At 37.6% G+C, this 14559-nt stretch overlaps 1 protein-coding gene across 5 annotated transcripts in view; it reads left to right on the top strand.

Annotated features, from left to right (window-relative positions):
- The window catches only part of agrn (agrin), a 245664-nt gene extending 231849 nt beyond the window's left edge, over positions 1–13815 (top strand). For all 5 annotated transcript variants that reach the window (XM_082145329.1, XM_082145328.1, XM_082145332.1 and 2 more), the window contains 6 exons: positions 4–120; positions 406–589; positions 1060–1147; positions 7390–7614; positions 9690–9793; positions 11320–13815. In XM_082145329.1, the coding sequence (XP_082001455.1) occupies positions 4–120; positions 406–589; positions 1060–1147; positions 7390–7614; positions 9690–9793; positions 11320–11477 (876 nt within the window). In that variant the 3' untranslated portion in view covers positions 11478–13815. The remainder of the gene's footprint in view (positions 1–3; positions 121–405; positions 590–1059; positions 1148–7389; positions 7615–9689; positions 9794–11319) is intronic.
- Positions 13816–14559: the final 744 nt, after the last annotated feature.

Raw genomic sequence — 14559 nt, 5'->3', positions numbered from 1 at the left:
CAGAATCAGCACACAGATCTTAATCTGAAGGAGTCGCTCTTTGTGGGCGGAGCCCCTGATTTCCACAAAGTAGCCAGAGCTGCTGCGATCAAAGATGGTTTCAAAGGGGCCATTCAGAAGGTGAGAGTATTTACAGATGCAATAAAGTCATGAATTTCCATTTAAAACCCACTTCCATCTATTGATGCATTTCAGAGTGAAACATGATATTTAGTGAGAATAAACCTCATTTTAACCATTGGGAAATAAATGGAGAGTAGAAAAATGTGTTACTTACCAGAATGAAGCCAGACCTAAATGTGATTTGCTAAAACACTTCATAAGTAGCTGTTTGGCTAGAAGAAGTTAACTTATATTTGGATTAAAAAAACTATATCTGTATTAAACCTATATCTGTCTCCATAGATTACTCTGATGGGAATTCCAATCCTAAAAGCTGATAATGCCCTTCAGTCCAGTGATGTGTCCATGTATCCCTACCACCATTGCTCCAATGATGTTTGTGAGAACGGAGGCCGCTGCAACCCCCAGTTGGACAGTTATGAGTGCATCTGCCGCCACGGATTCGCCGGACAGCACTGCCAGGACGGTAAGTGCCTTATTTCATCACTTTTTTAATTCAAAATCTTATTACCCAGTACAGCCTCTCCTCCAACTTCTTCACACTCCTTTAAGGCAAGATTTGCATACGTCTTTAGCATACATCAACATACGACTTACTTAAAAGAAATCGCTCATGGCAGCTTTAGCCAATCCATGTGCTCCATATGTAGATTTAGCTAAATCCACGCCTCCAAACTTTCACAAATAATATCAGTCATCGTCCTTGCTCGATTTGTATGCTTATCACAAACGCACATTGGCACAGTCACAAAACCCAAGAATTTTGCTCACCTCATTAACCTTGCTGGGTCCTACTGTTGTATCTTTAACCTTAATTAAGCCACACAAGCATGAAGCCTGCGATATATCACGCTTTCCTCCTTTGCTTTAATTAAACAGTGCTGTGTCTCACTTCGATTGGTGTGATTTCACTTCGTCTTCTCTCCTCCCTTTCAGCAATATTCGAAAAATCTGCTGGGGACACAGAGGCCATTGCATTTGATGGCCATACATTCATCGAATATCACAACGGAGTCACCAAGAGGTAATACAGGCACACGTCCTCATGTCAATGGCCTGCCCAATAATCACTATCCGCCCTGAGCATCCCATCTCTATATTAGCAGTCAATGAGGGGTGATGACAAGCTAGATTACTCCGGCCCCATTTAAGGTCCAACGTACTTTCTCGTTTTAGCTAATGGCCTGATCTCATCAATTACCACTTCCACTGGCCTGTCTCTTTGGTTTCCATGAACCCTGGCTGGTTCCAATTAGCGTAGCACCCGAAGGAGTCTCATGACTGCACTGCGATGTACCACGCTTATGTGCTGTAATGAACCTTCCTCCACCATCGCTGGGATCTCAAAACCTCTCGTTTTCTCTACCACTCATATCCTAAAGCACCATGGATGATCATGTCTTCCTCCTTCGCTTATCAGATGATTTCTCTTCCTCTGGTTGGTCTAATGTGTCGGTGGTCCACCAATTACGTCAACATTTATTCGGTTTCGAATAGAAAGGATTTAATTTTTTAACCCATGACAAGTGTTATATAATCTATTGCAGTGTCTCCACCAGAGTTAAAAATGGTGCTTTCAAAGCTACTGTACTTTAAAGTAATTTTATAGTGAAACTAGCCTTTTGAAAGCAGTAGATAGCTACACTAAAGATTACTAACATTAAGTGGTTAACTACAGTAAAGCTAACTAAGAAGCCAATATATTTTAAACTATAAAACTGTTTAAAATGTATAGAAATCAGGTGATTATCATTTGTTTTTACAACCAGAAAAGTATTAATTCGTTACAAAACAACGAGGATCTCAATTATAGTGATATACATACATTTGAATTAGAAACGCAGGCAAAAACATGAGATGAACAGCAGAATTTAGTGAAATATTTGACAACAACAAAGTGTATATGAATTTAAATGAATCAGTGAACAATTTCTTGAAGAGATTCATTCATAGAACCATCCATATAAAATGAATTGATCCTCCCAGCTCTACATATAAATCAGTGAATAATTTTTTTTACATATTTTGTTCATATTAGACAGATGTTAACATCATTGCTGATTTTCACTGCCACATCGACTGATCATACCACTGTGAAATGAACATTTTACCACTTATTTCACACACTAGTGTGCTGAATATGGGGCGAAATTTAATGTAGGACACACATAGCGTCACGTGTTTGTTATGTGTTGTGTGTATGTTTGTCAATTTGTCTGTCTCTGTACACATGGCTTCTGTTGTCTTTGCCCTTGTCTGTCTGTCTGTCTTATTTGAGTGTCTGTTGTCTTCCTTCTGCTCTCAAGTCAACTGACCAATGAGATCCCAGAGTAAGTAACCCGGAGACATTCTGGGATGTATTGAATTAAGCAAAACTAACATTTTTTAAGACAAACCATCAACTTAACCCAATATAAAGCATTGGTCTTTTCCTTGTACTCCCATTTACATCACATTCAGAAAAATATTTTTGAAAAATGCAGGGCTCATCTATTACATATTATTTCCAGGAAAGGTTGCATGTTCATCAGCTGCATAAGAAACCAGAATCAGGAATGCATGCTTGGCATGAATAATGATGAGCATTGTGATACACTGATAGATTCCTACAGGAATCATGCATGGAAATACTTAAACTGACTTTGGAAATACGCCTGTGTATATTCTTATGTTAAAAAAGAATGAAGCCCTGTTTAACTGCAAATAATGCTATTTAACATTACACCGCTTTAAATCACAATATACATCAATATTTAGTTCGTATTTACAGCTTGGTTTAAATGGCATTTTACTGCCCCATTAGAGAAATGTTCAATCTGTTATAGTGTTCCTTTTAGTGATTCTTATTTTAAATTATTTGTTTCTTTCTGAATGTAATTAAGTGTCTAAGTGGCTGCACTGAGCCCTTAAAAAGCTGGAAGCTTGATTAAATGGAATTATGTTATGTATTATGCTCATGAAAAGTTCCTGCCTGGCTTTTAAGCCACGTCACTTTGTTTGTCAAATCGCTCCCAGTGATTTCTAATAATTGTGCCAAAGGATGAAAGCGGGAGTGGCACATTAATCAAGGATTTGTCTCTCAGAAAACTGGCCGCAATTAAAGAGGATCCGTCCAGTAGAGAAAGCGAGCCACCGAAGGCATCAATAACAGTTAGGGACAAGGCCCTCTTCATTGACTTTCACTCTTCCTGGGGTTTAATGCGTGTCACTTCCTCTACAAATGAAGTGCCAGATTAAAATTAATCTCAACCAAGAAAGCTGACCAGCCCTTCAGAACGAGTGTCATCAATTTAGCTTGATCTGGTTTTGAGCAGAGCCCTTACAATGAATGAATTCCTTAGAGGGCGTCAGCATAGTGGTGCCCCATCTGTGGGAGTAGAGTCATATTTCTGTTAGTATTTACTGTGCTCTTCATATGTCTTTATTCATTCTCTTTAGCTCAGCAGCCTTGGATCAATTTACCCATTCTTACCCTTCAGTGACCTGTTCCTAAATGTGTTTTTTAATATAATTGGTCTTTTGACAAAAACAAGTGTCTTATTTAGCTCAGTTCCAATACCTAGTAAGCTACATTGCTGCCTACATTGGCAGCGGCCATCTTAGGAAGCAGAAAAGCACACCACACATATAGAAACTCAACTTGATTTCAGTAGTTTGACATTAGCATGTTGCTAACAGCACACTATAGCATAACAATATAAAATACATGGCATACTCAAATATTGGGTAAAATAGTCATCAGTAGTTTGATGTTAGCATGATGCTAACAACACACAATAGCATAACAACATAAAATACATGGCACACTCAGATGTTGGGTAAATAGTCATTCAGTAGTTTAACGTTAGCATGTTGCTAACAGCACACTATAGCATAACAACATAAAATACATGGCACACTCAAATATTGGGTCAAATAGTCATTCAGTAGTTTGACGTTAGCATGTTGCTAACAGTACAACATAAAATGCATGGCACACTCAAATATTGGGTAAAATAGTAATTCATTTAAATTACTCTGAACTATTTTCTATTGTTGTCAGTACTTAATGAAATATGTCTCGTTTTGTCCATCATCTTGAGTTGTGTAATAGATACATATGATACTGCCATAGAATTTGGGTAAAATATGATTAAGTAAGATCTTTTAGCAGAATAATTAAGTTAAGTGAACCAATGCTGCCTCCATAGGGTTTAGAATTTGATCGAATACGACCAGTCTTTCAAACATACTGTACACTCACGTAGTTACTCTTTTTCTCGCTTTCTCGCTCACTTGACTGGTCGAGAGTGATGGAATTGTTGATAAATTACAGTAACTCAACCATGTGACAGCTCAGAACAATAAAACAATGTGCCAGTATACCACTGGTACTGCTGATAAAGTCTCCCAGTGTTGTTTCTTTGCCTATGCTGGCATAACAACTGAAACACTAGAATAATTTAGTGAGGTCAGTCTAACTTCTTGGCACAGGTCTTCTTGTCTGTGTGTTATGCGATCACTGTTCTTCCCCTCCACCCTTTTGCACTTATTGCATGCCTATCATTTCTTCCCTTGCTCCTCTAAGCCCTGAGTCACTGGAGAATCCGTCTGACCAGAGGTGAGTCCCCTCTGCCTGAACTGTTTCCAGTGGCACGCCGTCCTCCCACACTCAGTCCCCCAGCAGAGGCTATTGGCCAGGGCTTTTGTCGGGTAGCATGTCACAGCTTGCACACTGAATTTGTAATATGTCTCAGACATGTTTATTTGTCTAATATGCAATCCTAAACAGAATATTTTGACTTTTTTGTGTTTTCTATGCTGATTTTGGGGCAAAACGTGCAGAATGGATTTCAATATGTGATTTGCTCTATTGTTTGAAGTTGGAAGATGCAATGAACTGTTTTGAAGAAACACAGATATAAGCAAAAAAAAAACAATATTTAATATTGTGTTTATTAATATATTGTTAATGTCCTAATTCTGTCAAAATGAATGTCTAAAACAATACATTTTTATGACAGCCACTAATTAAATGATTATATATAGTGTAGTAAGATATATTCTTTTTTAAATAAAGGGAACATTAAATTGATAAAAGTGACAATAACGACGCATTCAAAAATGATCATGGTCCCCACAAAAATAATAAGCAGCACAACTGTTTTTAACATTGGTAATGATAAGAAATGTTTCTTGATCACCAAATCAGAATATTAGAATGATTTCTGAAGGACCATGTGACACTGAAGTCTGGAGTAATGATGCTGAAAATTAAACTTTGCCATCACAGGAATAAATTACATTTAAAATATATTAAAATAGAAAACAGTTATTATAAATTGTAATTATATTTCACACCATTTCTATTTTTGCTGTATTTCTGATCAAATAAATGCAGCCTTGGTAAGCATAAGAAACGTACAGATCCCAAACTTTCGAACTCATGACAACGGTTCTAATAAAAACAACAACAAAATCATTAGAAAGACTTTGCATTCAGTGCATTAAAAAGTGTTTCTTGGTCAAACAAACCATTATGAAGGAGCAGATCACATATGGTAAAATGTATTAAACAAAACAAAAGGTGTAAATACACAAAAAGCATCTAGTTCTGCGACTGAAGATTCTGTGTGCCTGCTAAGATGTGAGATGTGTTTAATGACCATTCCCATGTGAGCCACTGCCCTCTATAGGTGGACAGTGTGAATCACTCTTTAAGTCTGATCATTTCTGTTATGAATGAAAAAATAATGCACCACCCTATTATGCATTTTCTTAAACAAAATACCTAAAGTAGATCTGTTTTTTGTAAATGTAATCCAGCTTTAAGGGGTTAAGCCCTATTTCCCTTTAGAATGTTCTAGATGCTTGAGATCCTAATGGGACATAAGCAATAATGCGCTCAGCAGAGTGGTGTATAATCACAGTTAGCTGCCCTGATGCTGAAGCCCTGGCCTGGGGCCGCGTGAAGGGAAGGCCTGTGGAAAGAGTCCAGTCAGCACATTACATGCGTCTCATCGGGAAAAAATTCAATTACAGCAAATTATTATTCGGCTTTACACCGTCACGGGCACATCAAGAGCATTTACATAATGAAATTCTGTCTTTTTAATCAAACAAATTAAGATGTAATTTCCAATTCTCAAGTTGTTAGTAGAGCTACTAATATTGTGATTTGAAATTTGAGTTGTCAGTGCAGACAGGCTTGGAGAGGACGCCGTCTGATTTCACGCCCGTCTTCAGATGAATCATTCCTCAAGACAACATGTATTGTTCGAATGGACTCTTTCTAGGTTCAATTCTCGAATACAGAAACATACCTGCCACATATTTATTCACCTGAGCTTCAACCCGAGAGGAAACACAGCTAATGTAAACAGATAAACACCATAGATGATATCACAGTTTGGTTGCGTTCGACACACCCTTGAAGAAAGTGTTTCTATTCGTTGTGATGTGGTGTGAAGATGCGAGCACATTCGCCATCTGATTTCTTTTCTTTGTGTCGTGTCCGTTGTCTCGTCACTCTCCGTTTTGTCTTTGTCTTTTTTCGTGTTGTTGTTACTTGTCTTACTCCTGTTTACATGTTACCTGATTTAGCAAACAAGCCCCCACACACTTGCTATTCTGACTAACAAACAAGCTTGCTCGCTCAAATAATGGCTCTCTTGATGCCAGCGACTACAGGTACACCACTGAGAACAAAGGAATTGTTGTAAAAATAGCAGCTTTTCCTTTGTGGCGTATATGTGTGTACTTGCAGAGGGTGTTAGATGCAATCGGCTCCCTGTCACCTTCCTCCCCGAGGACATGCAGATGTCACCTTCTCTATGCCTCACAAGAGAAGGCTGCATCCAGGGAACCAGATCAAAACACACATCAGACGGCAGCTGCAATGGGCATCCTTCCTTAGCGCTCCCCGCGCAGGAAGAGGAAATCTAGAGCTTGAAGGCAAAATAGGAAGTGTTAACTTGAAGATAACCTAAAGTGTGTCACCAGCCCTCTCACACACGCATACGCATGCATTCGTGTTCAAAAACCCATTCACCGTGACCTAGTTTATCTAGTTTCATGAAGACCCACAACTGCTCAGTCTGTTCATTAGCTTATCAAGCACTCTCCGGGTTTTTGACTGTATCGAAGCTACGTTTTCACACATATTTCCATCACTGTTGTTGTTAAATAGCAGGTAAGTCTCAGGGTTTCATGCACATCCTGTGATTAACTCTGCGTCTCTGAAACACCATTGGATTTGTGATAGCATTTCCTCTCTTTTTGATCTAGTGAGAAGGCTCTGCTGGTGAATAAATTTGAGCTGAGCATCAAGACTGAGTCTACTCATGGTCTGATTTTGTGGAGCGGCAAGGGAGTGGAGCGTTCCGACTACATCGCCCTCGCCATCGTGGACGGCCGTGTGCAGATGACCTATGACCTCGGCTCCAAGCCTGTGGTGCTGCGCTCCTCTGTACGGGTCAACACCAACCGCTGGATACGAATCAAGGCCAGCAGGTAAAACACCCAAGAGTTATTCAGTCATCGCCTCAGGTTTGTCATAGTGTAGTTGCAGATATTTACAGGACTCAACAGTAAGGAATTTTTTCTTCACGCAAGCTAAATTTACATTTCAGTGAATGACACACACTTTCACAAACAATTTAGTCTAGGGCTGCACAATATACCAACATTAAATAGAAACTACTATATTAGTGTGATTTTTCTAATTGCAAAGGATGCGATTTAGTTATATAAATATGCGCTGCGTGTTTCAAAGTGAAGCGTGCACGTGCGACTTGTAACAACAGTGTTTTTAGGGTCTCAAAGCGACTTCGTGTGCATTATTAATGAGAAGAAACTCGTCCAGTCCAATCATTGCGCTTTATTCTGCATGATTGCATTACACTGGAGAATTCAAATGTCATGAAAGGCTGTTTCAGGTCTGTTCATTTATCTCTGTCACCTGTTCAACTCAGCACTGTTGTCTTTTAGAGACATGGGGTCCGTTCTTCCTACCTCGCTTAATATATCTGTGATGATTTAACAGATGCCAGATCTTCTAATTGTGATAACTGATCTCTGGCTAATTTTGTTCTTCAAACGAATTTGTGGATTTTATTCTATGACAGCAACGATGAGCTTCGAGAAACCTAACCATCTTGGATATTGTCAAATTGTCAACAGTAAAATCCAAGTACGAAGAACTTGGAACGTGGTCATAAGAATGTGTTTGCGTTCCCTTGCATGGATTTTAGCTACCTACCAACACATAAGAAAAATATGTCTGTAAAAAGCATTTTACATGTACTGTACACACCATGGAACACGCATGAGAGCGCTTTCTGCGCTGGACACAGCAATGAGTTTATACCCAGACCGGACTGAGCATTTTTATGGATATACAGTTTTTCATATACTGTATACATTATACAATATCATATACATTATTACATAATGTATGTAAATGAAGAAATTCAAATGTAAATATTAGCATTGAAATTTTACAGCTGAACTATAAAATAAAATAATATTTTATTAAATACTCGATTACTGTCATATCAAACTTTATATGACAGAAATCCTCCTGGTTAAGGAACCCCTGGATTCGATTTCTACTTGCCTTGCCAACAAATGTATTGGTCCCTAATAAAAATAAATGTATTAATATTTTTTTTATTAAATGTACAATTTATATTTGTTTATTATTTGTTTATATTTTAAATTGTCTAATTTTAAAACTCTAATTTTAAAATATATTGTGTAATATTACACCACCATTCAAAAATGTTTGTGTAGGTTAATGCTTGGGTAGTCTCTCACCAAGTCTGCATTTATTTTATTTTAAAAAATGCAGTAAAATATGACAATTTAAAATAACTGTTTTCTTTTTATATATATTTTAATATATATTTGAACAGTCGTAAATATATATTTTTTTATCAAATATTTTCTTTAAAAATGCTTAAAAATGGAAATTGGAAATAAATTATTTTACTCTTATTTAACGCTGCAACATGATACACAACAAAAACGTACTGATTGGTTTATAATTTCTTACTATTCATACAGATGCTACCAATTCCTGCAATTTCAACAAAGCCTAATTTATAAACAATAATTTTACCTAGCTGACACATTTATGCAAGGCATAAAAATGCATTTACAGTACATGTTACAGTTTTGCTAACTTGCCCAAAACACTCTCACACTGGCCCTGGGGCAGCGCGCCATCCTTATTATTGAGCCCAGGTTTATATTTGACACAGATTGACACATAGAAATGTTTGCCAGTAATGGCGGACATTTATATTTACCACACTTTTGCCATAGAAGTGTTTTCCAGCAGTGGCAGTCATTTATATTTGCTATAGACACGTTTCCTAACAGTAGCATATTGTCCAAAGTTTGCTGCCGGTTTACCACTACCAGTGAAATTCCACAATCTTCTTTCTTCCCGCATTATTACCGTTTTGTTTCCCGCAAATTTAGTGCATTTTAACCACAGGTTTGCCAGAAGGCAAAATCAGATTGTCAGTGTTAGATGCCTCACTGTGCCTCACTGTCTTCCTGTGCTTCTCTACTCTCCACAGAGCGCTCAGAGATGGCTCGCTGCAGGTTGGTAATGAGGCAGCTGTCACTGGGTCATCACCCTTGGCTGCCACACAGCTGGACACAGACGGCGCTCTCTGGTTGGGTAAGTCCATCTTACGCTGCTTTGCTCAATCGTAGCTCATTTACAAACCGACTAGGTACACCTTCTCCGAATAGTCCCCACTTAGCTTGTAACGACTAATTGGATCTTCCCCCACAGCGAGTGCTTTTGAAGGGCTACACACAAGTACTTCACAAAAGCATGAATGTTAAGACACAATATTACCTTATTATAGTTCATTATTAATTCAAGGATGAGTCTGTACCATAGGGTGTTTTAAAAGCTCCAATGTTTCTGTGTTTGGCATCTCATTCTATTTTGACAAACCTATTGAGATTAAGAAACAGGATTTATTTTATGTTAAGGGTGCAAAATCTTCTTATAAGGTTGAGAATAGTATTTCAGCACTAGGCCAGCCAGTAGAACAGGTGCTGTCAATGCCCGGTGGCTAGAATACATTATCCTCAGACGGCCCGAACATCAAGAGCTCCCTCCGAAAATCCCTTCTTTCAAATGTCATTATTTATTTACTTATTCAGATGTAATTCACTTGAAATTAGCCCCGTCAATCCTTCCGTTGCAAAGCATACAATCCGATTAAAGAGGAAACACGGGGAGGCAAAAGAGAGAGAGAGAGAGAGAGAGAACTTAGAGAAATTGAGTGAATAGCAACAGGGGGAGACATTTTTCACCGTGCTGAAAGAGCGGGAGACGGAGCTGGATTTCCGACAGTGTCAGGTCCCCGAGGGAGGTGAGCTAACTCTCGTTCGGAGCTGTCAGAGAACGTCCCCGGAGCCCGGCCTCCCAAAAACACTGTTTGATCTTCTCACCTGTTCCTGAGTGCTGTGTCTCTATCTTTTCACGTTCTGACACCCCCACATTACACTCTCAGTGTCTCGGGTGTGATTAAGTTTTTAACAGTCTTCTATACAGGGTTTCCATAACACACAGACGGTTCATCGCCCTTGAATAATATATAGCGCTTTAGCTCGCCTGCATGGTGGGTAATATCTCAGGTTACATAAAGACATGCATTTATACTGTCGGTCAGTGACATATAAGAGTGGCCACAGTAAAAAAAACATATATATATATATATATATATTTTTTTTTTTTTTTTTTTTTTTTTTTTTACATCTTACATTTCTTTGAATTCATGTTGGTTTCATGAAGTTTTGAAACACATAACATTTTCAGGAAAATGTATCATGTTGAGTATAAGATATTATTTTCCCTCCACTATAAATGCATGTACTGTATAGGCCTATCCATCTTTAAAATTCAAGGTGAAAAGATTTTTTTTACAAACATCATGAATTAATTAATAAAAAATAAAAACATTTTACTTCATTAAATTCATAAATAGTACCAAAAATGAGCATCATTGACCCACATGCAGTGTGATAACACTGATTTCTTACTACTGTACCCATTTCATGCTGTCCACTTGTGTTTGGATCACCTGAAATGGTTTATTTAGGTTGTTTAGGTCTGTTGTGTGAATATGAAGTACTGTGCAGTATATCATGTACACTTGATCTGATCTTTTCCTTTCCTCTCCTCTTCAGGTGGTCTGGAGGAGCTGTCCGTAGCTCGCCGGTTGCCCAAGGCTTACAGCACAGGCTTTGTCGGCTGCGTGAAAGATGTGATAGTCGACGGGGTGGATCTACATCTGGTGGAGGACGCCTTAAACAGTCCCAAAATATTACACTGTTCGGCCAAATAGTCTGGTACCACCGTTCCTCCCAACACCATGTCTACTGCTGTAATTATTTTTCTATTTTTTGTATACTTTTCTTTGTCTTTTATATTGGAAAAATTACATTGTTTTAATTATGATTTTTTTTGTTTTGTTTTTTGTTTTTGTTTTTTTCCCCGTCTTTGCGTCCAATCATAATCATGCCCTCCGTCGGCGAACGTGGTGTCACAAGACAAGCAAAAAGTCATATTACATCTGTGCCGTTTCTATAAAAAAGAAAACAGAACATGTACTTGCTTATTACTTGAACAGTGTCAGATGAGATCGCTGCTGTTTGTGCCGTCTGGATTGCCTTCTCTCGGTGCCATATAGCTCTCGTCACCAAACATTCCTCTGAGCTGTTGCTGTGGTTCGTTACTGCATTAAAAAAGGTCGAAAAGAAACGACTTTCAGCTTTATCGACACGTGACAGCAACTGTTAAACACACTGAGCAAGACTATGTACGATATTCCTCATTTATGATACCACTAACAGGGGCGAAAGCTCAAAACTTGGAGCTTTTGAATCCCAAACTGATAGTAGCTGACGTAACATTTAGCATTCCTCAAAATTCACCATTGTTTTTACCATGCAAACGTCATTATTGACCTGTGAGATGTAATAAATAATAACGAAATACATGAGACTGTGAATTTTGAAGATGCTATTTTTTGTTGCAATCATTCGTCTCATGTGTTGTGCATATCTAAAGAGCAATTACTTATATAGATAAACATTTATATATATATACTATGTGACCACTTGTTGCATGCATCTTTTTAAGTGTTGAGTTGATTTTGCCTTGGTTTTCTTGATCTTCATCATTCCATTCAGGGCAGAAATGTAGCTGACTACATTGCAATCTGGACATCTGATTATTCAATTTGGGAGATAAAGAAATTTTATATATATATATATACCTGCTATTTGTCAATCTGGACTTCGTGTGTGTGTGTTGGAAAAACGGCTGTTGCAGCAACTCAACTTTGGGAGGCGCTGTAACACAGGAAGAGATGAGAGACTCAAAACACATCAGGTGGACAAAAACAGCATTGACATTCTTGGCATGTTCCGTCATCGAACAAAAATGATTTTTTTTCTATCATGTATCAAGTGAAAATGTTGCTTTAAAATGCTGTCAGCACTTGCTATAAAAAAGGGATGATGTATGTAGACCCCTTGCATCCTATGACTGTGGCCCCCATAAGAAGATGTTCATGTTCAACGGTAACCAGTGAAAATATTAATGCATGGGTTTGTCAAGTCAAAATGGTTTTTGTAACCTGTTCCAAGACAAATGCAATGCCGTGGTGCTGTCTCTGTGCAAGAAATATGAGTTTGATACAAGATGCTTTGCAATATTCCACTCTGAATAAGTATCACCATATCTTTTTTTAATACTTCTTTTTTTTTTCTTTTTTTTTTTTAACAAACCCTGTGACATGCAAGATCAGAATCATCATTATCATCATGTACAGCCCTGTGTAAATTTGTTACTGAGGTTTTGTTTTAGTATTATACACTGGAAGCGAGTCTGACTTGTCTCTACACGGCATATCCTGAGCGAGGGGATGGATCTGGGAATAATCGATCATTTATTTGTCGTCACAGGATGTCTAGTGTTCCAGACTGAGACTGGGAGCCCTTCGTTACTGCACGAGCTGTATGGACCATCCACCCTTTTTAGTATAGCGCCCTCACCTTCACTTTTCCAGCGGACTCGATTTTTTTGATCTCTTTTATAATAATGGGAGTTATTTTATTTTTTGACATCCTCCAGTAGCTTTGCTCTCAAGGGATGAGGCTCATGGTGAGAACCGCCATGGAAATCTGTTGTGTGAATGGAAACTGAGAAATGCCTTAAAATCATTCACCGTTCATAGGTGACAAAAGTTCATGTCCATATTGTTCTGTGCTCTCTCACTTTGCCAGTATATTAGCCTCATTCCCATCATGTAAATTAATTCATAAATGTCAATAATTATATTAATAATGCTTATGAGAATTTCCAGAAGGCCTCGATAATAGTGGTTCTGGACTCTACAAAAATACTATTTACTGTACAAATACTATTTTCAGTATCTTATTTATGTCTTAAGAGGATTCTCAGTCTGGCATTTGTAAACTACTGTTTCGATTGATTGAACTAAACCTGATGGGCAGTGCACAGAATGAGGCATGACGTTACCATTACTAACTTTATTACTTGTGTCTTGTGTTCCAACCACCATAAAATAAAATGTAAAACAAACTGACCTGACTTTCTGTAACATTTACTTCTGATAACGTCTGTGAATAAATCCCTCCAGTTCCCAAATTGTCTAACCCAGAGTCTCTAGTGTTATATCATCGTTCAATAGTTTGGGGTTTTATGATCATCAATACTTTTTGCTCATTTAATTGATCAAAAATTCAGTAAATATTCTGAAATCATATTACAATTTATATGAAATAATGTAACTTTGTATAAATAATAACAGTTTTCTATTTTTATATATTTTTTAAAAGTGTAATTTATTCCTGTGATGGCAAAGCTGAATTGTCTGCATCTTCAGTGTACAGGTGGAGCTGGGGAAGGTGGGGGGTTTCGGAGGAACTCTGAAGCGCTACAGAGTGAGTGCTAACCAGCCATTTAACCCCTTCAGACCTGAATTATGTTTTAAGTTTCTGAAAAATATAAAAGTACATTTTCCCAGCTCATGAGGCTTCTATAAATGAGACCAAAAAAAAAAAAATGTTTGGCTTTAATTGTCATTTTTTTTGTCCATTTCAATGGACGTCAGGTCAAAACAGGTGTACTTCACAAAAATGTACCAACATAAAATTAAATAATAAACATAAAAATTGTTAGTATATACTTAAAGCTTTTTCTCAAGGTCAAAAACTTTTCAACAGTATATCATTTCAACTTTAATTTTGAGGCTTTTGTTTTACAGATTGCACATTGTTTGTAACAAATTAAATATCTTAGAATCAATCAATATGGTCATGTTAGAGTCATTTTCTTTGCGCATCTTTCTTTTTTTAGATCAAAAACTTGAACATTACAACATTTCAACTTTAATTGTA

This window comes from Leuciscus leuciscus (assembly GCF_965113295.1).
Source record: "Leuciscus leuciscus genome assembly, chromosome: 18".
Classification (NCBI taxonomy): domain Eukaryota; kingdom Metazoa; phylum Chordata; class Actinopteri; order Cypriniformes; family Leuciscidae; genus Leuciscus; species Leuciscus leuciscus.
Note: the sequence above shows the minus strand (reverse complement) of the source record. Positions and strands in the feature narration are given on the sequence as shown.